This window comes from Ranitomeya variabilis, chromosome 7 (genome assembly GCF_051348905.1).
Source record: "Ranitomeya variabilis isolate aRanVar5 chromosome 7, aRanVar5.hap1, whole genome shotgun sequence".
Classification (NCBI taxonomy): Eukaryota; Metazoa; Chordata; class Amphibia; order Anura; family Dendrobatidae; genus Ranitomeya; species Ranitomeya variabilis.
In genome coordinates, this window is record NC_135238.1 from 234661632 (window position 1) to 234689488 (window position 27857).

General features: G+C 43.1%; 1 protein-coding gene across 8 annotated transcripts in view; it reads left to right on the forward strand.

The window, feature by feature from the left end:
- TNS1 (tensin 1) overlaps positions 1-27857 on the forward strand; it is a 374732-nt gene that overhangs the window by 245382 nt on the left and 101493 nt on the right. For 7 of the 8 annotated variants that reach the window (XM_077273214.1, XM_077273221.1, XM_077273217.1 and 4 more), the window contains 9 exons: positions 9298-9339; positions 15399-15448; positions 16137-16308; positions 16417-16467; positions 19101-19223; positions 19352-19416; positions 24839-24922; positions 25347-25459; positions 26021-26081. In XM_077273214.1, the coding sequence (XP_077129329.1) occupies positions 9298-9339; positions 15399-15448; positions 16137-16308; positions 16417-16467; positions 19101-19223; positions 19352-19416; positions 24839-24922; positions 25347-25459; positions 26021-26081 (761 nt within the window). Of the gene's footprint in view, positions 1-9297; positions 9340-13020; positions 13261-15398; positions 15449-16136; positions 16309-16416; positions 16468-19100; positions 19224-19351; positions 19417-24838; positions 24923-25346; positions 25460-26020; positions 26082-27857 lie in introns of those variants that run through there. The other variant, XM_077273219.1, reaches the window with a different exon arrangement.

A 27857-nucleotide genomic window follows, 5' to 3' on the forward strand; every position in this document is an offset into this window, starting at 1 on the left:
TTAGATACATGGCTCAGCAGACTGTATCACACAGGAGAGGACTAGATACACGGCTCAGCAGACAGGATCACACAGGATAGGATTAGATACATGGATCAGCAGACAGTATCACACAGGATAGGATTAGATACACCGCTCAGCAGACAGTATCACACAGGATAGGATTAGATACATGAATCATCAGACAGTATGACACAGGATGGGATTAGATACACAGCTTATCAGACAGTATCACACGAAATAGGATTAGATACATTGGCAGCTTCTTTGAGGGTGTGCATGTGATTGACTGCCCTGGGAAGCCCCTCTCCCTTGCACTGGGGGTCCTTATTGTCCAGTTCTCCTGGGTTTTGGCTCCTGCTCTGGTTTTTGCAATTTTCCAACTTATCATGCAAAAGAAAACATTTGTGATGGCCTCTGATTCCGGAGCGCAGTCTCTGCCTGGACCTGATAAATCATTACATTAGGAGCGGAGGTTCCTATTTCATGGCTATTATCGTTGCAGCTCATAAACAATCACATCTGGGGGCAGCTCTGTCTGTCTGGCTATTTGGCTATTTTAAGGCCTTCTAAGCCCCTCTCCATGTGAATACAGTGACCCCCAGATCAGCTGGAGGCGAGAGGGGCTATGAATAGTAAACTGAACGTCTGGGGGTGTATGGCAGTGTATGGGGCTGTAAAAGAATATTGTTTTTGTAAGCTGCAGGAAAATATCACAGAAAAGCAAATTTCTAGCATAATTGAATTTCTAGGTTTGTATTGAATAGTCATCGTAATATGGGAATCGCTCAGAAAGCAATTACCTGATATGTACCCAATATCAGAATAGCCCCCACACCCTTCCTCCTCTCTCAATTCATGATTTTCTCCTTCACAATTATTAGTTTTTTTTGCAGTCCTCGGCATGACGCTAAATGAAGACAACAATGCTCTGATATATGTCATATTGTCATTAATATCCATATAAGAATGAATTGTGAAATACATTGCAGTTTTCATAACGGACACTAGGTGTCAGCACAATAGGTTTGATTCAGAAAAACATCTCATTTTACAGCTTGCTGTAAGGTAAAATCTTCAGTGACTGTTAAAGCGATCAGCTGTTTTTAACCATTTCTTGAAAAATGAATTCTGAAATATTGCAGTTTCATATTGACCACTAGATGTCAGTATTTCAACCTAGTTAAAAAAAAACTATTTCACTTTACTGCATGCTGCAAAGTATTACCTGGTTTAAAAAGAAGGCAGTTATTGTAAGTGTTGTAAAAAAAATTTATACTGAACTATTACAGTTTTTATATTCACGTGAAATATAAAAAGAAATCAGAAGTATTTGAAAAGTCATATGTACCCCTGTACATTTTGCAGTACTTGTCCATCTCTAGTATCGCTTAGGCTTGACTTTCCTTTTTGAATTTAAGGAGTAAAAGGAAACTGTGATGTTTCTTGAAGTTTTACGATCTTTTACGCTTTTGTGTCACTCTGGCACTTTTCCGTAAAACGGTCTCCAACCACAACACGCTCCCATCTTCCCTCCTCCTCCACTTTCTCTTCCCCCAGGGTTTAAATAATTGTTTCCAAATCACTCCTCAGTCCGGCTTTTATCTCCGAGTCCAGCCCGTCGAGCTCTCTGACCGCACCAGCAGGCGTTCTCAATAGGAACCTAGCGGCCGTATTTAATAAGGCAGCCCGCCAAACAAATGGGTTATTTTAATATCTTTGTGGTTACCTACAAAAAATAAATGGAAGAATTGGATGTAAGAGGCTAAAAAGGGAACGAGGCACGTGAGAAGACCCCCTCCCAGAAGATCAAAAACTCGAGCAAGTCCCCGGGGTCCGGAGTGTTTATCCCAATGCCACGAGTTTGGGTTTCTTGTATACTTGAAGGTTTTCAGATAAGATCTGTGGAGTTTACTAATATGGAAAAATACCGTCTTGGTTGACAGGACGGAGATTAGTTCTAAAGTGCAGTAGCCTCATGTAAAAAAAAAAAATAACCCAAAATCCGAGACAATGCGCTCATTTGTCTGTGTCTGAATCGGTTTCCTTCTGCCTCATGCTGTGAACAGGCCAAGATCTTTCCTAAGCGGCCTTCATGGAGATTAACGCGACTCTACAGAGGCTTTCAATGAAGTTTCTGCACCTTTGTCAATATAATTGTTTTGTAGTATTTTTACTAAGAAATTAATAATAAATCATCTCCTCTTGTGAATTTAGGATTTTTGGTCCTCTGCAAAGTTAAAATTATATTTGGAAGAGTTATAACTGGAATTATCCATTGAATTCTGTTCCCTGTGCTTTATCCTGGTCCAGACTATCACTTCTTGGCCTGACCCTGGATATCACTTCTTGCTCAGGTCTTGATTATCACTATATGACCTTGCCTTGACTCATTGGCCTGGTCTTGACTATGCTTCCTTGGCCTGGTCTATACTATTACTTATTTTTATAGCCTACACTATTATGCTTTGACCAGGTCTTGACTATTCTTGGCCTGGCTTTGTCTACCACATCTTAGCCTAGTCCTGATTATACCTTCTTGACCCAGTGTTGACTATGATTTTTTTGACAGGTGTTCGCAATTGTTCCTTGTCTTGATCTTGACTATCACTTCCTGTTCAGATCTTGACTTTCACCTTGGCCTGGTCTTGAGTATCTCATCTTCAGTTGGACTTGACCATTAGTCATTGACTATGACTACTTGGACTGGTCTTGACTATCTCATCTTCAGTTGGACTTGACCATTAGTCATTGACTATGACTGCTTGGACTGGTCTTGACTATCTCATCTTCAGTTGGACTTGACCATTAGTCATTGACTATGACTGCTTGGACTGGTCTTGACTATCTCATCTTCAGTTGGATTTGACCATTAGTCATTGACTATGACTACTTGGACTGGACTTGACTATTATTATATGTATTCTTGGCTATAACTCCATGTTAAGGCCTTGACTCCTCAGTCAGATATTAACTATTAGTCCTAGATCTCCTGTTGATCAGTCCTCTGCCTTTTATGGACTATCACTTCATGACCTAATGTTGACTATCACTCAATAGCCTTTTCTTCGCTATACCTCCTTGACCTATTCTTGATTATGACTTCTTGCCTTGGTCTTGACTATTACTACTTTGCTTAGTCTTGAGTTTTATTTCTTAGTTTGCTATTCACTAACTGTTCAGGTCTTGAATATCAAAGCTAGTTTAGTCTAGACTATCATTCATGGGCCTGGTCTTTACTGTCACCACTAGGCCTAGTTTTCTCTATTTCTCCTTTCTTGTCCCATGCTTTACTATCGCACCTTGGCCCAGTTTGGTCTATCCAGCTTATCCCAGACTCTTGCCCCAGACTTGAACCTCATTTTTTCAGACAGGTCTCGAGTTTCGCTCTGGGAACACCTCTAGCATCACTGCTTTTCTCAGCTTTCAGCATCACTTGGCAGCCTGACCTGGAGGATCACATCCCAGCACATCTTCGAGTATCCCTCCTTGACAATGCATTGGGTACCAATCACTCTTTGGCTGAGCCCAAAGTATCTTTATTTAACTTAACCTTGATTATCTCTTCGTTATCACTACCAAAAAGACTGTTCTTGAGGGTCACACTTTAGCACAGCTTTGAATATAACTCCTTGCCTTACCCTTAGGTTCACCTTTCATCCTGACCTCGAACATCACCACTTCTTGGCCTATCCTTATATTTCTTTCCTTGGGTGTCACTTTTTGATGTGGTTTTGAGTATCATTTCTGGATCCAATCATGGATAACACTTCTTGGCTTTAGACTTGTACACTTTTCCTTTGGCTTTGAACACCATTTCTTGGCCTGACCTTGATTCTGGCCTGTGCCCAGGTTTGCTGTCACATTATAATCTACATATAATTATTATAAAGTATATTACACAGTCTGCGGTCTGTCTCTGTTTATTATGTTTGTTTGTTATGTTTATGTTATGTGGCAACGAGCCAAGAGCCTAATGACCAACGTCTTGCCTCCAGTAGAAGGTTTAGGCCACAATCTTGGTGACTTCTTGTCGTAAATCATATTCGATGTCCTGTGGGTTAATATATGTGTGGTTTATCTTATCTCTTCTTGCTTTTATATGGGAGGCTGATAGGACATGGCTCTGTCTGAACAAATGTGCTGGTAAATGCCTGATATCTCTCCAAGGGCCAGTGATACGGTGACTGTGGGATCATGGTCTTCCTGGCTCTGTGCCTGACTACTTCTGACTTCTTAATCCATTGAATGAGATGGCTGAGAAAAACAGTGCCCCCTGTGGTACAAGCCTGTAACTGCATGGACGGCTGAGGAAAATACAAATATTGTAGAAGAATGTTTCAGATTTGTTCTCAATGTTTTGATTGTATTGATACAAAGTAATTGTAACTTTATTACATTTTCTAAACATAATTATTGTATATGTTAATTTTACATGGAGAAAATGAGCAAAATGCGGAATGGAAAAAAAGGCCAACACTGTATCCTCCTAATTATTTGTGAGAAGGACCAGGCTCTTACCCCCTTACACTATGTGTGTGCTTTGTTGGACAGGTCAGCTGGGGATCTGTTGTGATCTTGATTGCAGATGCTTGTGGTGCTTATTGGGAGAGGAGGCCATGAAACTATTAATGGATAAGTTGCCTCCTTCTTCTTCTTACAAGGGCCCCATAGGGGCCAACAGATATGGCATACCCCCCCCAATGGCACCAAACTATGAAGCTGGCAATTACCTGTTCTGGGGCATCAACCCGTGAGGATGTAGAATGTGAGAAGAATTGTTAAGGGCATGAAGAGAGGGGCATAAACTATAAAGTATTGTCAGCACTCACTTGTAAGCTTATATTGGGGTATGTCTGGAATAAGGGGGTCCTCTGGATATGATAGCGTGTGTCCATTGATATCCAGGGACCTCAGGTTATGGGCATCTGAGGCTGCGGTTACTAACACTGGACATATGGCAGACGTTATGTAGTTGGGGAATGATTAATGCTCCCAGACACAGGGATGGCAGCGTCTTGTAACCACAGGATTGCAAAAGTTAGTCCTGAGAAATATCCCAGAAATGTGGAAAGTCGTAATTGTTACAGACCGAATCGACAATCATTCAAAGCCTGCCCCATAAAGATGGCTGGGATCGGTCCCTTGTACTGTGTCCGCCTTACTGACCATTTATAGATTGTGATAGAAAAAGTTCCTCGTCGCTGAAAATGAATCGATTGCATGATGCCAAGAAGATGACGCTTATTTTTATCACTTTGTTTGCTAGCGCAGGTCCTGCGTGACCAATTTCTGCGTCTGTACCTCCCATTACTCCTTCATACTTGTTACAATTCTTATTTTTAATAAAATAGATTGAAATTAAAAAGTTAGGCTACTTTCCAATTCTTCAGAATGGCGCATGTAGGTTCAAGAATTTTGTGCAAAATCAAACAATGCTCTTTACTTTTCTTTGCCCCGATTTGTGTCCAGGTCACTTGTTTCGTTAAAATGTTGCATTGTTGCATGCGGCTCTTGCGTTTGTGCATGGAGAGACAGGAGAACATTTATGCAGAAGTTCAGCAACTTTTCAAAAAGTATAATAATTAATCGGCCATAAGCGTCTTAATTGTAAATAGAAAAAACAAAACAAAAAAAACGATAAGTAGAAAAAAAGACTTAAATATAATCAGAACGGAAAAACTAGGCAAAAAGCAAATGCAATAATGCGAATGCAGTCGTGTATCGGACCCCTTGTGTTTCAATCCTTCATCATTTATAAGATCTCTGCATGTTATAAGTGAATGGAAACATTGTTTCCACACACAGATTGAGAACCTGTGCGGATTTATTCCCTCTGTGGAGCTTCGCCAGATCGTCCGATAGACTGCGGCCTGATTCATTGACCTGCGATGATACATTGTAACAAGCATCAGATCAGAGAGCGATCTATACTGCAGATGGATTCATCAATCTATTCTGGATACAACTGTAACAGCCCCTCAGCTGTGAGAAGTGTTGCGTCTTCTTTGTTTTCTTTGTACGCCCCACATACTTTGCTGGGATATTTTGGGACCATCGGGTCTTGGTTGTTTTCTAAGTTGTGATGGGAGTTTTTCGGGAGTGGTGCGGTCACGGGTGTCAGTCCACGTGATGAGCCAATGAATCCTGTGGGTGCAGGCGAATATCCGATTGTTGTCATATTCCAAGGAAGGATTCCCGTATATGTTGTGTTGCCAGTGGAAATTCTCATTAATGGGGGGTGTGGGGTGGATCCTTCTCAGACGTTTTGTGCTTTGGAACATGGAACTGGTTTCAGAAATGGTGGAAAATTAGAGAAATATCAGTAAGGAGGGCGCGTTCTCCAAGAAATCCGCCGCTCAGGGATAAGTGGATCCCTGACACAAAGCGAATTTATCCCTACAATGAGCAAAATGTTCCATCTTCTTCACTGCGACTGATGTTTATTGCTCAGGAAAGTCACCGATGACTCCGAGAGAGGGGCATTATGGGAACTCCGGCGCCGAGAGCGTCACTCTCACACCGGGCTCACGATGCATTCACATTATGTTTCTTGATTGCTGTGATTTTCTGAAAATGCTGTAAAAATTCCGCAATTTTGCTTGGAAGTCTTGTCAATTTTTTTTGTAGCTTTTTAACCCTATCATTTGTGATATTCTCTGTTTAGCCATGTATCTAAGGGCTTCTTTCACACTTCGGTTGTTTGGCGTCAGTCACCTCCGACATAGTGACGGATCGACGGATCCGTCACAATTGTTGAGAAAACGGTTCTAATGGATCCGTTTTTTTGACGGATCCGTTACTTGGGGGTTGTCTGGGAAAAGTATCTACTTTTTGGAGCATGCGCAATTGAAAAAGCGGATTGGGGTGACGGATCCGCCGAAATGACGGTCGCGACGGATCCGTCGCCCATAGGCGGCCATTCTATGGAATGGCGGACACGACGGATCCGTCGCGAACCGCCATTTCGGCGCAGACAAAAAACGTTATAATGTCCGTCAATGTCTAGATGACGTCCGCCAAATCTCGACGGATCCGTCGTATGGCGGATGGAACGGACGACAATCCGTCGCTAATGCAAGTTTATGGGAATATAGCGGATCCGCCAAAAAAAATGGCGGATCCGCTATTTGAGGAAAATGGCGGTTTCAGACTGACGCCAAAAGACTGAAGTGTGAAAGAGGCCTAATCCTTAGCTGAGTGATACTGTCTGCTGAGCCGTGTATCTAATCCTCTCATGTGTGATACTGTCTGCTGAGCTGTGTATCTAATCCTATCCTGTGTGATACTCTCTGCTGAGCCGTGTATCTAATCCTCTCATGTGTGATACTGTCTTCTGAGCCGTGTATCTAATCCTATCCTGTGTGATACTGTCTGCTGAGCTGTGTATCTAATCCTCTCCTGTGTGGTACTGTCTGCTGAGCTGTGTATCTAATCCTTTTCTGTGTGATACTCTCTGCTGAGCCGTGTATCTAATCCTCTCCTGTGTGATTCTGTCTGCTGAGCCATGTATCTAATCCTCTCCTGTGTGATACTGTCTGCTGAGCCATGTATCTAATCCTCTCCTGTGTGATACTGTCTTCTGAGCCATGTATCTAATCCTATCCTGTGTGATACTGACTGCTGAGCCGTGTATCTAATCCTCTCCTGTGTGATACTGTCTGCTGAGCTGTGTATCTAATCCTCTCCTGTGTGATACTGTCTGCTGAGCTGTGTATCTAATCCTCTCCTGTGTGATACTGTCTGCTGAGCCATGTATCTAATCCTCTCCTGTGTGACACTGTCTGCTGAGCTGTGCATCTAATCCTATCCTGTGTGATACTGTCTGCTGAGCTGTGTATCTAATCCTGTGATGTGTGGTATTATTTGATAGGCCAGTGTATCTAAGCGCACGTATGATACAGTCTCGGTGAGCCGCGCACCACTAGATTCCCGTCATGTAATGATACAGATTATTCTTCCGGCCGGTTCTTATTACATTATTATCAGCTTGTCCCATAAATTGCTGAATCTCTGGATTTGTTTTCTTCTGTTTTCTTCGCTGTTTATTTCCCGTGTAAATGAATCACAAGCTTGTGAAGATCGTGGCTGATGACGGGCGGCCATCTGACACTGGACTACGTCCAATCAGCAAGACTAAAAATAAAGCAGATTGCTAAACTCTGTATGACCTGATGAGGGCGCCACCTGTACCAGGAACGTGGTCACAATATTGTGCAGCTATAGAATGCACTGGACGCTCATCTGTCACTGGAGAAGCTTCACTTAGGCTACGTTCACATTAGCATTGTGCGACGCAGCGTCGGGCGCCGCTGCGGCGACGCATGCGTCATGCGCCCCTATATTTAACATGGGGGCGCATGGACATGCGTTGCACTTGCGTTTTGTGACGCATGCGTCACTGCGGCGCATGCGTCAGGGCGCAGAGGATGCAGCAAGTTGCATTTTTTGTGCGTCCAAAATCAAGCAAAAAAAGGACGCATGTGTCACAAAACAATGCGTTTTGCATGCATTTTGCATGCGTTGTGCGTTGCGTCGCCGATGCGTCGCCGACGCAACACACAACAACGCAAATGTGAATGTAGCCTTACAGGACACTGAACTAGAAGATGTGAAGTCTGCCTTCCATCATTTATTGCTGGGGAGAGGTGGACGATAGTGGTCAATGATGACAGATAAAGTAAAACCTCCAGGATCAGTATTTTATATCACACATTTCTAGGGCTGATACATTTAACGCTACAGGTACAACCGATATCAGACCCCTCTCTTATATTGCGCTTTGGGTGTAGTTCTCCTGTAATTAACACATCTGCAGCTACAATGTTATCAGGGGCCTACCAGAATGGTGGACGGATTACACACATTTTGCAGCCCCCTGATTGGCCCTCAGGGTAGTAGTGAGGAGTTTGGTTAATTCAGTTTAAGAATATTAGATTGTTGGTAACTTTTTCTCCACTTTCCAAAATCTCTGCTTTCAGACAAGGAACAAAAAAAAAATGTCCTTTTTCATTACATCCAGAGGCTAAAACTTTGTTCAGACCTTATATTTCCCACAAATGCATCGAGTCAAGATAATCCTCTATGAGGCAAATGTATCGCTTGTCTTGATCATTTGTTACAATGTATCAGTTCAAGAAAAATCTATCGGGTAGTTTAGCTCATAGAGGATTGTCTGGACGGGATATGAATTTAAATTTGAAAATTTATTGAAAAATTCCTGGAAATACAGAATAAATGTTTTTGAATTCTATTCCAAGTGATTATGTTCATTTTGAATTTGTTTTTGTATTCTAGCCAATCAGCACCGAGAGCCCACAGAAGCATGTAGACACGACAGTGAGTATACGGCACATCTGTGTAATATATATATATATATATATATATATATATATATATATATATATATATATATATATATATATATATATATATATACTACTGTGAATCTATCATGGAGCAATCAGTGCAGAATGGAAACATCTGACAAGTCCACGAGGGAAAGGGGACAACTGTAATCCGTCTATAATCTGTCATCTAATAATAATAATAATCTTTATTTATATAGCGCCAACATATGCCGCAGCGCTTTACAGTTTAACAGTTTCAAACACAACAGTCATAAGTATCAACGTTAATAATACAATAATAAAGCACAATAAGCCGCCCCTGCTCGTGAGAGCTTACAATCTACAATGAGGTGGGGGAGATACAATGTACAGGTGTGTATTTACAATGATGTATTAACAATGATGGTCCAGCCGTCTTCAGGGGGTGGGGGATAGATGGGGATAGTGAATGGGCTACACACACACAAACAAAATAACTGATTAGGGAACGTGGTAGGCCGCTCTGAACAAATGTGTTTTGAGTGAGCGCCTAAAACTATGCAAATTGTGGATGGTCCTAATATCTTGGGGTAGAGCATTCCAGAGGATTGGTGCAGCACGGGAGAAGTCTTGGAGTCGGGAGTGGGAGGTACGGATTAGTGCAGAGGTTAGTCAAAAGTCATTTGCAGAGCGCAGAGGTCGGTTAGGCCGATAGACAGAAATGAGGGAGGAGATGTAAGGCGGTGCCGCACTGTGGAGAGCTTTGTGGGTGAGAACAACTACTCTGAATTGTATCCTGTAATGAATGGGCAGCCAATGTAACGACTGGCGAAGAGCGGACACGTCCAAGTAATCATTAGCCAGATGGACGACCCTAGCTGCTGCATTAAGGCTAGGGTCACATTGCGTTAGGGCCGTCCGTTTAGCGCATAGCCGCGGTGTAACGTAGACTGGAGAGGGGAAAGTCGCGTGAGGGGGAGGCCAATTAATAGAGCATTGCAGTAGTCCAGGCGGGAGTGGATCAGGGCGTCAGTGATGGTTTTGTTGTTTCCATGGTGAGTGAAGGGCGGATTCTAGAGATGTTCTATAGGTGTAAGCGGCACGAGCGGGCAAGAGATTGTATATGGGATGTGAAGGAGAGATTGGAGTCAAACATAACACCCAGACAGTGTGCCTGCTGCCGGGGTGTTATTATGGTGCCACCCACGGAGAAGGAAACGTCAGATTTAGGGAGGTTAGTAGAAGGCGGGAGCAGAAGAAGTTCAGTTTTGGAGAGGTTGAGTTTCAGATAGAGAGCGGATATGATGTTGGAGACTGCGGACAGACAGTCAGTGGCGTTCTCTAGTACAGCGGGGGTAAGGTCAGGGGATGACGTGTATAGTTGTGTGTCATCAGCATAAAGATGGTACTGAAAGCCAAATCTGCTGATGGTCTGTCCAATTGGGGCTGTGTAGAGGGAGAAGAGAAGGGGGCCAAGGACTGAGCCCTGAGGTACCCCGACAGTGAGAGGAAGAGGAGATGAAGTGGAGCCGGAGAACAGAACACTGAAGGAGCGGTCAGAAAGATAGGAGGAGAACCAGGAGAGAGCAGTGTCCTTAATGCCAAGTGACTGGAGCCTAGAGAGTAGGAGAGGGTGGTCAACAGTGTCGAAAGCTGCAGAAAGGTCGAGAAGAATGAGCAGAGAGTGGTCACCGTTACCTTTTGCTGTCAGAAGGTCGTTGGTCACTTTGATGAGTGCAGTTTCTGTCGAGTGTAGGGAGCGGAAGCCGGACTGTGAAGGGTCTAGGAGGGAGTGAATTGAGAGGTAACGGGTAAGGTGGGAGTAGATCAGGTGCTTCAAGAGTTTAGAGATGAAGGGGAGGTTGGAGACCGGTCTGTAGTTGTTTGTGCAGGATGGGTCGAGGGTGGCTTTCTTTAGTAATGGAGTAATGATAGAGTGTTTGAAGGAGGAGGGGAAAATGCCTGAGGAGAGTGAGAGATTAAAGATTGTAGTTATGTTAGTTGTGACGACTGGAGAGAGAGACTGGAGGAGGTGTGAGGGAATGAGGTCAGTGGTGCATGTAGTCGGACGAGAAGAGGAGAGGAGCCTGGTGATCAATTATCTATCTATCATCTATATATCGGGGGCAGCACGATGGCTCAGTGGTTAGCACTGCAGCCTTGCAGCACTGGGGTCCTGGGTTCAAATCCCACCAAGGACAACATCTGCAAAGAGTTTGTATATTCTCCCCGTGTTTGCGTGGGTTTTCTCTGGGTTCTCTGGTTTCCTCCCACATTCCAAAAACATACTGATGGGGCTCACAATCTAGAATCCCTATTTGGGACAGCGATGTTAATGTGTGCAAACTGTAAAGTGCTGCGGAATATGTTAGCGCTATATAAAGGTTATTATTATCTATCTATTATCTGTCTATCATCTATTATCTGTCTATCATCTATCTATTATCTGTCTGTTTATCTCCTACAGATATATATTAGATATATTCATATGATATATATTAGACAGATCTAATATCTATTTTACATTTGTCTATCATCTATCTAACAAATAACTGACCAGCACCTCTTAACAAAATGATGCAAATGTGAACAGGTACAAGCTGCTGTGCCTGCAATACATACAAACCACAGGACCCAGCAGCGCTATATGACAATATGTCTGCAAACATTGAATATATGAAATGTGAACTACATTACTGCCATATAGACTATGCTTATAAAATATAGGTATTTGGCGCACAGATTGGTTTGTATCTTTCCATCTATTTATTCTCAAGCCTATTTAACAATAATAATAACAGTAATATTATGGATTTACATGGACATTTCCACTTTAAAGTGGATATGGCTTCAATTTATGATTAATTGCTGTCTGATCTCCAAGACCCCCACTGACCTGATGAGGGGGCTGTGGTGCTGGTTTAGAGCTGTGTCCATAGTATAGTGGCCCCCTGTCAGCATCTTCATTCTCAGGATTGGCAATCGGACCCCCACTGACTAAGCAGTGATGACATATCCTGCTGATAAGATGGAAACACTTTTTGAAAGAATATTCTCATCTTAAACATTTATGGCTTATCTGCCGGACCCCCACCTGTTGTGAGAAGGGTGGTCCCTAAGGCTGCATTTACACATCTGTATATGTGATGCAATGAGCGGCTGAGGGTCTCCGGACCCTAACTGAACATCCACATATACATATTTGAGGCTGATGACAGGTCAGGAGCCTCCTGCCGTTCCATACATTGCAGTCTGTACGCCGCAGACTGTCGTGACACACGGATGTGTGAATTCAGCCTTAATCCTATTCCCACTAAGTAATGTGGCCGGATAATACAGTCCCGTTCTATAACTCCCATTGACGTAGTCTGCACCCATCTCCAAGTGAAAAAGGTATCAAGAGAGCCCATTTAAGAGATGCCGAACGAAAGCCCCTGTAGAAGCCAATGTGGCGGTTATATTGGTCGTCACCCGCCTTTCTCGGGAGCAGAACTAACAAGTAGAGGAATAGAACTTTTCACAACGTGACATGAAGTCTTTGACAATTAGGAATTTTCTAGCTGATTGTGAAAATAGCTCAAATGTTTCTCTGCTCTTATTTCTACCCGTGACCGTGCAGCCTGCGAAGGGTTAATGGGGCTGCTGTGCACATCAGCTGATAAGAGCCTGACCCTTTAGCTACAGGGAGAAGAGAACATTGCTGGGAGAGAGCGGCTGCTCTCGCTTTAAGATCCCTTCTCCTTATAGTCACAAATGTTCCTTTTTTATTATTAATTGCAATAATAATGGCACCCTTGACATAAGGCCGGCGGACACTGGGGGCAGACGTCGGCAGGGGAGGGTTAATTGAGATTTTGAATTTTGTCGCTTTTTGGAACTTGCGGTCATGAAGTCGTGGAAACATCTGGTGAGGACTCTCAGCTTTTCACAGGTAGGTTTTATGGAAAATGTATTCATATGATCAAGAATAAAATGGCAGGTCTGTGCGGAAATCGCTTAAAAGGATATCCCATAATTTCATTTAAAGAGGTGTTACAATTAGTTTTGTTTCCTGTAAATATAATTCTATAATAAAAAGTTCTGCAACTTTGCAATATATTTTGGGTTCCAATTCCTCGCCATTTCCAAATGTCTCTGTTTACAATCAGGGAATGGGAGTGTTCACACGTTCAGGATTTGGTCAGTATTTTACATCAGTATTTGTAGCCAAAACCAGGAGTGATAAATACAGAAGTGGTGACGAGTTTCTATTATACTTTTCCTCTGATTGTTCCACTCCTGGTTTTGGTTTACAAATACTAATGTAAAATACTGAACGTGTGAACGTGGCCTGAGGCATAAAATCTCTCCAGACTGGATGCTTCAGAACCTTCTGGGAGCTAATCAAAGCCACATAGATCTCTCTCCTCTCGTGGGAGTTTGTTACAGTGTATCAGTCTGGCCGGTAGGCTGTAACATTCTACCTGCACTGATACATTGTTACATTGTAGAAGACAGGACAGGCTTTAAGGTGCAGCGCTGGTCTGGAGAGATCTGACAAAGTCCGCATGTGAGCGACAGCGTATTCTCCAGATGTAAAGAACAATCAGTGCTCATTCACAGACAGCAGGCAGAGATGCTGAAATTATAAGAAATTGATGTAGAAAGTTATATATGTACATTGGACTGGGAGATTAGACTTGTCATTCCCTCTACTGTAATTTGTAGTGTCTGGATGATTGCTAATCGCTCCTGCAGCCATGGGGCATCTCTGCATCTCACCTGCTTGCAGATTAGGGCCAGGAAGGCAAATAATAATCTTTTCGGGAATTGCTAGTTCAGCCTTTCCCTCCTGTGTTATGGTCAGAGCGGATACTGCACATAGTGTTACAATGTTTCTTGGCTCTGGATCTGATACTCGGCGGCGCCTCCACGTGTTTACACTGTAATCTATTCTTACTTCCTTCTCACAGTTTTGCCAAAGATTTAAAGCCCAATCGTACTGATAATGCCATAAATGTTCTTATATTGTGTCCATACTGATAAATTACACTCCTGAAGGTACAATAATCCCACATTCTCTATTTTTTTGTGCTGGTATATGTCATTTATTGTTAACTGTTGTCAGCCACTTATCTGCCGCTGCTGTATCCATCTGTATAGTATCCATCGATGTATCTATCTGTTATCTCGCTATCTATGTATCTATCTGTCACACATCTATCTATTGATATCTATCTATTCTTGCTTTTTTTTTTTCTTACTTCCTTGCTTAATTTTTCAACAAATCCAAATTTGTATAACGTGGTGCAGGACGGTAGCCATGGATGAGGTACTCCTCTCTTGCACCCTGGAACGTTTCATGAAAGTGGTGGTCCTGGCTGGGTGTGTGGACTTGTGCTGTGGGGTGCTACGCCCGAGCAGGCCGCATGATACCGATGACTTTGGTTGGCCCGTACCAGATGTTGAGGATGTCAATGAGGGAGACTACTAGTTGAACATAAACTTTTTACTGAGTGATAACTTGGCGGGGATTATATACACGATATGGCGGGTACACAACTTGGTGAACATTTCCTGCACAATATCTATCTATCTATCTATCCATCCATCCATCCATCCATCCATCCATCCATCCATCCATCCATCCATTATCTATCTATCCATCTATCAATTATCTTATCTATCTACAGTAATCTATCTACGTATCTGTCTGCCAAGTATAGTTGCTACGGGTGGCCTTTCCCGGAGAAGATGGCACAAGTGGTGGGATCACCTGCTGCCAGGTTGGCTAATTGTGACTCAGTCATGGCCGGCCACATGATGAAATCCTGTTTTTCGTGATGAATAACTGAATAATCTGCTTACAAACTGTCCAGACTGTGACATTTGTGGGCTTGCAGAAATGACAGATGTGCGGGATGTCTCGCTCTTTCTCTCTCTCTCTGTTCTTTTTCTTTCTCTCTATTAGATTACATGCGGTCTGTGTAATTTCCTGCACGTATCATGAGTTATCAGTCTGTACTCCCTGTATCACCCCCGCGGTCTCACATGTCATCTAATCACCTGAAAACTGTGTTATCTCCGCAGGGCTCCACCAAGTCCTCCAGAAGTAGCCAGTCCCGCCGCCGACCATCCAGGTGAGGGTCAAAATCACTTATCTGCTATTAATGACAGAAATCAGGATGGCTGTGTAAATAAAGGGGACCACTAAGTAATCAAGTAAGAGCCCCCAAATAGGAAGGCAGTAAACTGTAATAATGATCCGTATCTATCTATCTATCTATCTATCTATCTATCTATCTATCTATCTATCTATCTCTATCTTTCCACTACTTCTCCAGTTTGTCAGCTATGAGATGTGCTCCTCAGATACTCGCCATGATAGACCTGCGTTGGTAGAATGTTCTTAGCTCTGATAGGAATAGTGCAGAGATGGGGGTGTCGTGCCCTCTCGCACAGACAGCTGCTTTCTGTCTTACCCCCATCTCTCAGAAAATAGGGTGAGGCCGTTCACATACCTCGCATCGCATGTGACACAGTAAAATCCAGCATGGAAATTTCCTAAGAACAACCAGAACTCTGGAGAGAAGAAGCCCATTAAGATACAGCTTCCATGTGACTCTGGATCACGCTAGCTCTTGTTTTTCTGTAGACGATGTTTGTTTTTACACTGGTCACAAACAATATGTGAATTACAAGGAAATATGATAAAAATGTTCTAGTATCAGTGTCGGTATAGAGACAAAAAGCCGAGGACTTCTCCTCTAGATTCACCATCTCTCATGGCTTCTGAAGGTTCCTCATCAAAACGTCTTCTTCTCTCAGGAGCTTCAGCTTGATGCACACCATGGAGGACAGCTGTGAGTTGGATCTCACCTACATCACAGAACGGATCATCTCCGTCACTTTCTCTGCAGGGACAGAAGAGGCCAACTTCTGCCGAAACCTCAAGGAGGTGGCACATATGCTGAAGTCCAAACATGGGGACAACTACCTGGTGAGTCCTTCTAGAGACATGACCACTATTGTCAGATCGCTCTCACTCTCCTCCTCCATGCGATGAAATCGTTCATGGTCCCAATGTCTTGATTTTTTTTTGTTTCAGATCTTCAATTTGTCCGAGAGAAGACATGACATCAGCAAGTTACATTCTAAGGTGAGACATGGAGACTGCAGAGAAAACTGGAGGACACGTAGTTATTTAGAAGCTTATTGATGGAGGTTGTGCCAGGTTGTATCACTAGCAGGTAGATACTCAACATTACAGCAAGTAGAGGTCATGGCAGCTTTACTTACAGATTGGTGGATGCCAGGATCGTGTAGAAGGCTGGTGAGGATCAGGTTGGGTTATACTATAGATATATAGGGACTGTGATCATGTAGGTGGAGACTGTGGTGGCTTGGCATCAAGGCTGGTGGAGTTTTTGTTGGGCCAATGCATACTGGTCACAGGTAGAAGACATGTTGACTCAACATGGTGAAGGTCATGTTCGCTGATAAGACTGGAGGACATGAAACAAGTAGTCATGCTGGCTTGTATTATATAAATAGATGGAGGCTGTGATCCTTTTTGTGGATTCCTGTAGTGTAATATAGATGGTTACTGGCTGGTGGAGTACCTTTTGGCTTATGAAATAAGTGGAGACTACAATCAGGTGGTCATGTTGACTTGTAGAGACTGGTTGTGGTCCTATTGTCTTGTAGAGGCTTGTGTTGGTCATGTTGGCTTGTAGATCCTGTTGGTATTCATGTTGGCTTGTAGAGGCCGGTGTTGGTCATGTTGGCTTGTAGAGTCTGGAAGCGGTCATGTTGGCTTGTAGAGACTGGTGGTATTCATGTTGGCTTGTAGAGGCTGGTGGTCATATTGTCTTGTATAGGCTGGTGGTGGTCATGTTGACTTGGAGAGACTGGTGGTGGTCATATTGGCTTGTAGAGACTGGTGGTGGTCATATTGGCTTGTAGATCCTGGTGGTATTCATGTTGGCTTGTAGAGGCTGGTTTTGGTCATGTTGGCTTGTAGAGTCTGGTGGCGGTCATGTTGGCTTGTAGAGACTGTTGATGGTCATGTTGGCTTGTAGAAACTGGTGGTGGTCATGTTGACTTGTAGAGACTGGTTGTGGTCATGTTGTCTTGTAGAGCTTGGTGTTGGTCATGTTGGCTTGTAGATCCTGGTGGTATTCATGTTGGCTTGTAGATGCGGGTGGTCGTGTTGGCTTATAATGGCTGCTGGTGGTCATGTTGGCTTGTAGAGACTAGTAGTGGTCATGATGACTTGTAGAGACTGGTGGTGGTCATGTTGGCTTGTAGAGTCTGGTAGCGGTCATGTTGGCTTGTAGAGACTGGTGGTCATGTTGGCTTGTAGAGGCTGGTGTTGGTCATGTTGGCTTGTAGAGTCTGGTAGCGGTCATGTTGGCTTGTAGAGACTGGTGGTATTCATGTTTGCTTGTAGAGGCTGGTGGTCATATTGTCTTGTAGAGGCTGATGGTGGTCATGTTGACTTGGAGAGACTGGTGGTGGTCATATTGGCTTGTAGAGACTGGTGGTGGTCATATTGGCTTGTAGATCCTGGTGGTATTCATGTTGGCTTGTAGAGGCTGGTTTTGGTCATGTTGGCTTGTAGAGTCTGGTGGCGGTCATGTTGGCTTGTAGAGACTGTTGATGGTCATGTTGGCTTGTAGAAACTGGTGGTGGTCATGTTGACTTGTAGAGACTGGTTGTGGTCATGTTGTCTTGTAGAGCTTGGTGTTGGTCATGTTGGCTTGTAGATCCTGGTGGTATTCATGTTGGCTTGTAGATGCAGGTGGTTGTGTTGGCTTATAATGGCTGCTGGTGGTCATGTTGGCTTGTAGAGACTAGTAGTGGTCATGATGACTTGTAGAGACTGGTGGTGGTCATGTTGGCTTGTAGAGACTAGTAGTGGTCATGATGACTTGTAGAGACTGGTGGTGGTCATGTTGGCTTGTAGAGACTGGTGGTGGTCATGTTGACTTGTTGAGGCTAATGGTGGTCACGTTGACTTGAAAAAGCTGGTGAAGGTTGTGGTGGTCATGGCCGGTTGACATTACTATCACAAACCATTTAGTTGATATCATGGCCGCTGCTCTCCGGACAGATTACATATTTATGCATTGCTGCACCCGCGGAGCACAGGACATTGGAGGTAAATGCTAAGATGTGGAGATGTGCAGGATGTGAGGCCGGAGTTCGTCCTCGGCTCTGACGACCGGGAGAGGAAGGATTTTCATTATCTCTAGTTAAAGAGCTGCTAATTAGGAGCCGTTTCCTCTACAAACCTGGAGGACATCAGAGCTGTGACCTGGAGGACATCAGTTACAGGAAACATGGCAGTGTCTTCCAGAAACAGCGCCTCACCTGTCCACAGGTTGTGTGAGGTATTGCACCGAGCTTCCATTTACTTCATAGTTACATACGTTGAACAAAGTCGCAGGTCCATCAATTTTCACTTTTCTCCACCACTTATACGTTTTCTCACTGAGTTATCCATAACCCCCAATGTTATGTGTGCTGCGGAACTTCTATGAAGCTGAGCTGTAATACCTCACATAACCTGTAGAGGAGGGTGACGCTGTTTTGGAAAATGCATTCATGTTTTTTTTGTTTTTTTTTAAATATTTTGGACAATCATATGATACTAAACCTCGAGCCTGACTTCTATCCACCTGCTCTGCTAGTAAATATTGTCTATTGCTCTCTGTTATCAGCCAGTGCTTTGTTAGCCTTACAGCTGTGTTTATAAATCTCCTTTTGTTACCTGATTTCGGTGCACAGGTGCTGGATTTCGGGTGGCCGGACATGCACGCTCCAGCACTTGAGAAGGTTTGCAGCATCTGTAAAGCAATGGACACCTGGCTGAACGCTGATCCTCACAATGTGGTCGTCATCCACAATAAAGTAAGTGACGGCTGCTGCTCCGAGCCGGAGACCTGTCTGCCCACCGGCCACCAGGGGCCGCACATCTGGTCTGACTGCGGTCTGCGCAGAAATCGTAGCACAATCCTGATGTTATTGTCTTATTTTAGGGGAACCGCGGACGGACGGGGGTCGTTATTGCAGCATACATGCATTACAGCAATATATCTGCCAGGTATGCATGCCCAGGTTATACCAGCTGTACATATATAATTATATACAGGAGATGTCCAGGTTATACCAGCTGTTCATATATAATTATATACAGGAGATGCCCAGGTTATACCAGCTGTACATATATAATTATATACAGGAGATTCCCAGGTTATATCAGCTGTACATATATAATTTTATACAGGAGATACCCAGGTTATACCAGCTGTACATATATAATTATATACAGGAGATACCCAGGTTATACCAGCTGTACATATATAATTATATACAGGAGATGTCCAGGTTATACCAGCTGTACATATATAATTATATACAGGAGATGCCCAGGTTATACCAGCTGTACATATATAATTATATACAGGAGATGTCCAGGTTATACCAGCTGTACATATATCATTATATACAGGAGATGCCCAGGTTATACCAGCTGTACATATATAATTATATACAGGAGATGCCCAGGTTATACCAGCTGTACATATATAATTATATACAGGAGATGCCCATGTTATACCAGCTGTTCATATATAATTATATACAGGAGATGCCCAGGTTATACCAGCTGTACATATATAATTATATACAGGAGATGCCCAGGTTATAACAGCTGTACATATATAATTATATACAGGAGATGCCCAGGTTATAACAGCTGTACATATATAATTATATACAGGAGATACCCAGGTTATACCAGCTGTACATATATAATTATATACAGGAGATGCCCAGGTTATACCAGCTGTACATATATAATTATATACAGGAGATGCCCAGGTTATACCAGCTGTACATATATAATTATATACAGGAGATGCCCAGGTTATAGCAGCTGTACATATATAATTATATACAGGAGATGCCCAGGTTATATCAGCTGTACATATATAATTATATACAGGAGATACCCAGGTTATACCAGCTGTACATATATAATTATATACAGGAGATGCCCAGGTTATAGCAGCTGTACATATATAATTATGTACAGGAGATGCCCAGGTTATACCAGCTGTACATATATAATTATATACAGGAGATGCCCAGGTTATACCAGCTGTACATATATAATTATATACAGGAGATGCCCAGGTTATACCAGCTGTACATATATAATTATATACAGGAGATGCCCAGGTTATAACAGCTGTACATATATAATTATATACAGGAGATGCCCAGGTTATACCAGCTGTACATATATAATTATATACAGGAGATACCCAGGTTATATCAGCTGTACATATATAATTATATACAGGAGATGCCCAGGTTATATCAGCTGTACATATATAATAATATACAGGAGATACCCAGGTTATACCAGCTGTACATATATAATTATATACAGGAGATGCCCAGGTTATAGCAGCTGTACATATATAATTATATACAGGAGATGCCCAGGTTATAACAGCTGTACATATATAATTATATACAGGAAATGCCCAGGTTATACCAGCTGTACATATATAATTATATACAGGAGATGCCCAGGTTATACCATCTGTACATATATAATTATATACAGGAGATGCCCAGATTATACCAGCTGTACATATATAATTATATACAGGAGATGCCCAGGTTATACCAGCTGTACATATATAATTATATACAGGAGATGCCCAGGTTATACCAGCTGTACATATATAATTATGTACAGGAGATGCCCAGGTTATATCAGCTGTACATATATGATTATATATACATGAGATACCCAGGTTATATCAGCTGTACATAAATAATTATATACAGGAGATGCCCAGGTTATATCAGCATGCTCCATATCGCTATTTACAATGAAATATATAAAGTACCGTATATACTCGAGTATAAGCCGACCCGAGTATAAGCCGACCCCCCTAATTTTGCCACAAAAAACTGGGAAAACCTATTGACTCGAGTATAAGCCTAGGGTGGAAAATGCAGCAGCTACCGGTGAATTTCAAAAATAAAAAGATGCTCCATACCGTTCATTATGGCCCCATAGCTGTGCCATATAGTGCTCTGCACCGATCATAATTGCCCCATAGCTGTGCCATATAGTGCTCTGCACCATTATTGTCCCATAGCTGTGCCATACAGCGCTCTGCACCATTCATTATTGCCCCATAGCTGTGCCATATAGTGCTCTGCACCATTATTGCCCCATAGCTGTGCCATATAGTGCTCTGCACCATTATTGCCCCATAGCTGTGCCATATAGTGCTCTGCACCATTATTGTCCCATAGCTGTGCCATATAGTGCTCTGCACCGTTCATAATTGCCCCATAGCTGTGCCATATAGTGCTCTGCACCATTATTGCCCCATAGCTGTGCCATATAGTGCTCTGCACCATTATTGCCCCATAGCTGTGCCATATAGTGCTCTGCACCATTATTGCCCCATAGCTGTGCCATATAGTGCTCTGCACCATTATTGCCCCATAGCTGTGCCATATAGTGCTCTGCACCATTATTGTCCCATAGCTGTGCCATATAGTGCTCTGCACCGTTCATAATTGCCCCATAGCTGTGCCATACAGTGCTCTGCACCATTATTGCCCCATAGCTGTGCCATATAGTGCTCTGCACCATTATTGCCCCATAGCTGTGCCATATAGTGCTCTGCACCATTATTGCCCCATAGCTGTGCCATATAGTGCTCTGCACCATTATTGCCCCATAGCTGTGCCATATAGTGTTCTGCACCGTTGCCCCATAGCTGTGCCATATAGTGCTCTGCACCGTCCATTATTGCCCCATAGCTGTGCCATATAGTGCTCTGCACCATTATTGCCCCATAGCTGTGCCATATAGTGTTCTGCACCGTTGCCCCATAGCTGTGCCATATAGTGCTCTGCACCGTCCATTATTGCCCCATAGCTGTGCTGCTGCTGCTGCAATAAAATAATAAAACACATACTCACCTGTCTTGCTTGCAGCTCCTCGACGCCATCTTCCCGGCGTCTCTCCGCACTGACTGATCAGGCAGAGGGCGGCGCGCACACTATATGCGTCATCGCGCCCTCTGACCTGCACAGTCAGTAAGGAGAGAGAGACGCCAGGAAGATGGAGACAGCGCCCGGCGTGTGGAACGAGGACAGGTGAAAATGCGATACTTACCTGCTCCCAGCGTCCCGCTCCTTCCCCCGGCCTGTCTTCGGTGCCGCAGCCTCTTCCTCTATCAGCGGTCACCGGCACCGCTTCATTAGAGAAATGAATAGGCGGCTCCGCCCCTATGGGAGGTGGAGCCGCCTATTCATTTCTCTAATGAGCGGTCCCACGTGACCGCTCAGGGGAAGAGGCTGCGGCACCCGGAGACCGTGGGACGGGCAGGGGGAGCGTCAGGAACGCCGGGACTAGGTAAGTATGCCTCAGCGCCCTCTCCCCCTCACCCGCCGACCCCACCGCCGACCGTGACTCGAGTATAAGCCGAGGGGGCACTTTCAGCCCAAAAATTTGGGCTGAAAATCTCGGCTTATACTCGAGTATATACGGTAGATTTTGATTATATACTGTGCCTTAAAAAGTATTTCCACATTTTTTCATATTACACCCATACACTTTCATGTATTTTATTGTCTTTAGGTAACTCCAACATAAGGTACCAAGTATTTGTGACTTGTAAAAGAAATGATCAGATATTTTCTAATCATTTAAAAAATATAAATCTGAACACTATGAGGTCCATTTGTACTCGGCCCCCTGGAGTCTGATCCCCCAGAATAAAATCCAAAGGGACCAATAGCCTCCAGAAGTCACATAATTAGTACATTGCTTCCTGGGTGTGATTTCTTCAGTATAACTTCAGCTGTTTTGTGAAGGCCTCAGAGGTTTGTGTGAGAACATTTGGGATCAAACATCATCATGAAAACCAAAGAGCCCACCAGACAGGTCAGGGATAAAGTTGTGGAGAAAAGTAAACCAGGGTTAGAATCATAGAATGGTAGCGTTGGAAGGGACCTCCTGGGTCATCTGATCCAAGGTTATAAAAAAAATAGCCCAAGCACTGAACATCTCACAGAGCGCTGGTCAATCCATCATCCCAAAATGGGAGGAGTTTGGCACAACTGCAAACATACCAAGACATGGCTGTTCACTTGTCCATCTAAACTGACATCCCAAGCAAGGATAGAAGCAATTAGAGAAGCAGCCAAGAGACCCATGGAGGAGTTGTAACTATTAGTTGTATACTCCACAAATCTGGTCTTTATGGAAGAGTGGCAAAAAGAAAGCCATAAGAAGTCCAGTTTGCAGTATTCAAAAAGCCATGTTGGGGGTGCAGTGAGTATATGGAACAAGGGGCTCTGGTCACATGAAGCCACAGGTGAACTTTTTGGGATAAATGCAAAACGGTATGTGTGGTGAAAAACTAACACTGCGCATCACTCTGAAAACACCATCCCGACAATCACACATGGTGGTGGCAGCATCCTGCTGTGGGGAGGCTTTTCTTCAGCAGGGGCAGGGAAGCTGGTCAAAAGTAATGGGAAGATGGATGGAGCTAAATACAGGGCAATCCTGGAGGAAAACCTGTTAGAAGCTGCAGAAGACTTGAGACTGGAGCGTAGGTTCACCTTCCAGCAGAACAATGACCCTAAACATTCTGCCAGAACTACAGTGGAGGGCTAAGATCCGAGCATATTCCTGTGTGTGAACGGCGCAGTCACCGACCAGACACAATCCCAGAGAATCTGTGACGAGACGTGAAAATTGCAGATCACAGACGTCTCCATCCAATGTCGCTGAGCGAGAGCGAGGGGGCAAAGAACAAGTGACAAAATATCACCTCTAGATGTGCAAAGCTGGAGAGACAGACCCCAAAAGACTGCAGCGGCAAGTGCATCGAAAGGTGGTCCTAGAAAGTAGTGACTCGTGGGGGCTGAATACAAATGCACCTCACAATTTTCAAACTTATATTTGTAAGATATTTAGAAAACCTCGTATCCTTTCCTTTACACTTCACTCATACTTGTTACATTGTGTTGGTCTCACGTAAAATCCCTATAAAGTACATTTAGGTTTGAGGGTGGAACGTGAAAAATGTGGAACCGTTGTCCGGATATTTATTTACTTGTGAATCTTCTTGTGGCTTTGTTCTCTTGTGTTGGGATCTTACACGCCCGGTTCGGGGTCACTCACTCTTACGCCTTGTCTTGCTCTCCACATGACTTTGAGACCTACCAGGAGGGGTTATTGAGGTTCTCGTAGATAAATAGAGGAATTGTTTTCTACCATTAGATGCTGCTCAGCTTTTCATAATTAAACTACCCCTGATGATACACGCTGTAGGGGGTCTGTTGACTACTTCTAGTTGGGGGCCCTGTTACAGATTTTTCAGTGAGGCCCAGGAGCTCTTTTATGTAAGATGGAATAGAGTTTCTCTTATTTTGCATTTCGGACCCATGTAAATAACTTATATTTTTCCCCACAGTGCTGATCAGGCCCTGGACAGATTCGCCATGAGACGGTTTTATGAAGATAAGGTTCTCCCCGTTGGTCAGCCGTCTCAGAAGAGGTCAGTTTACTCTCATTTGTATCCTCCTCCTGCCTTGTTCTGCATTGTAAAAAGCAACGGAAAAGATGGCTCCAAATGAATCACAAATAAAGTATCCCCCAGATCTGGTGTAGTATAAACCTGACCACAAGGGGGGCGAGATTCCAATGTGGAAATTTTAAGCTAATCATAGGGACTTTCTGCAGCCGCAGGGATGGAACAAAAGTGAAGTAGAAAAGGCCCAAAACCAAAGTCGTATTAGGGTCTCCCTGCTCCTCCTGTCACTGACTTTATATCTGATTTTATATCAGATTCAGGGCGTGCCGACCCCATTGGTGTTATTATATGTCCTACTTTCTAGGAGCCTCGCACTTTAAGATTGAAGTCCTGAGCTGTATCTAGGTGTTTCTTCTCCTAGCTTTACATTTGCATGCTTTCCCTGCAGATATATCCATTATTTCAGTGGTTTGCTGTCCGGGGCCATTAAGATGAATAACAAACCGCTGTTCCTGCACCACGTCATCATGCACGGGATTCCAAACTTTGAGTCCAAAGGAGGTAAGAGATTAATATCTGGTCACATGACTAGACTAAAGTGTGATACATTGTATAATAATGATTATGTTATAAAATGTTGTATATTATGATATATTATATGGAATTGATTATTATTAATGATAATAACATAAAATAGATTTTATATTATAGTTCCATTATGCAGTATTATTATTTATATAAATAATGATATAGATATTTAAAGGAGAACTTCCAGACATTCTATATATTAAAAGGCCTTTGGTGAATTTAATAGTAATTATTTTACTTCCGTGCTGATTTAACAGAGCTTGAAAGTTACTCTTGCTCCATACAGCTCTTTTGTGACCCTATGACAACACTTCATGTTCTATCTGTTCAGTGTTAGCATAGGGACGATGTGGCTTTAAATCATCATCCAGATTAATGTTGCCTAATTATATATTTTTTTATGTTAGGATTTTCATGTGGGTGGTAATTCTGACACATCCCGTATGATAACACTGAAGGGACTGAAATCTTGAAAATCCTTTGAAAAAACTCATATTAATTCTTGTATGTAATTCTTTCTGTTCTGTTTCCTAGGATGCCGTCCTTTTCTGAAGATCTATCAGGCCATGCAGCCGGTCTACACCTCGGGAATATAGTAAGCCTCTTTATAATAAATGTAAAGACTTCATCATAACCTCCATGAGCAGAATGCAGCTGGCAATGCTCTGTGTGTATGTGGCTGTCTGTATAATGCTCTGTGAGCGAAGCACAGCAGCAGCAACCATTCTCTCTCCTGTCCTGCTATTTTGATACAATGTATCAGTGCACTTAGAATGTAGAACTCCTGAGTCTGGACTGTCCAGCAGAGGATTGTCTAGACTGGATACAACTGTTACAAATCTGCAGCTGTTAGAATAGGTGGGTTTTTAGTTAGTAAAACAGCAAGCAGAGGTGATAAGCAGTTAAAACCTAAGGACCCCACCCTATTCATCATCTGTGGGGGTTTTATGTGACCTTTCTTTTTTTGCCTTGTGGGATTAGCTGACATTTTTTCGCACCAAGATATTAAAAATGTTGCACGTGGATTGATCACTGATTTGTGCAAAGTCAAAGATGCTTTCTTTTCCCTTTTACCTTTTTGTGCCTTTGTAGAACAAAATGTCGTATGATCCTTTAACACGTCACACATTAGTCTTCACCCTCACGAAAATAAAATGAGATTATTTGTGTTCCACACAGGAACAGAGCCGCAATTGTGCCAAAGTGTTGCAACATTTCGTAAAAAATTGATAAATGAAGATTTAGGCTAAAACATCTGGAAAAGGAAAACCGTGCCCATAATAGCCAATAAAAAATCCAAAACACAGATGAAACCAAGTAAAGTTTTCTTAATAAAAGCCAACAATCAAATGATTAATAAGGCGCAAGCACAAAAATTACTGCTAAAACCATTTTTGCTCCAGAAAAAAAGGTTCAAAGACAAAGATGAATCGAGGCAAAAATAAATTAGAAAATTGCAAAAGTTTTTTTTTTATAAAATGTTTAATTTACTTAACCGGACTGCTTCCTTTCTACCACTGGAGGGCGACATATGAGCGGTAACAGCGCATCCTGGGGATCGCTGCACTGGCAATGTTTTTTATATCTTTTTTTCCTGGGCCGCACCTTCACTCTTGTATCAAGCAGCCGATCTGCTCATTTACTTGGAAGCATTTCCCCTTTAATACAACTATCACCAGGAAGTGAAGTCCTTGAATTATTTTCTTGAATTACTTTTTAGAAAGTTCTTTGATCCTTCTTTGTTGAGAAACTTGGATAAAATCCCTTCTGGCAGCCATTATCACTCCATCCCATGAGGTTTTGACCCAGCTTTTCTTGAGGTCTGCATGGTAAACCCTTCTAGTAATGAAAAGATACCAGAGCTGGGGGTGTATGATGGCAGCTCTGACCCTGGTTATATTGTGGCCCCTCCTGTATTGCTGACAACCTCGGCGGTCGCTGTATTGGGGTCATACCGGTTGTCACACAGACACTGAATAGACTTTGTATCATTTTTGGGGAACGCCAGCTCCTCCTTTTCGGATGTTTTGCTTTATCTTCAGCCGGCGTAGTTCTATTCTGGCCTCTTTTCCATCCCTGGTGTCGGTTCCCACATATTCGGGGCAGTGTACGCTGGGCTCGCATTCCTTCCCACGACCCCTTCACTTCACTTCCTGCTGCTTTTAAGTTTCACCTCATGCCGTGGCCTCTGGTTATGATGTCAGGATAACTATGGGGCCATCACTGGTGCCCCCTTCTGCCATGTTACTTAATGGGATTTTGTAGTTTCCCATTGTGGGCTTCTTAAAAAGAAAGTATAGCAAAAAAAATATGGTATTTCTTTCACACACCCAACACCAAACCTGTAATGTAACCTTATACTTCTCTGCTG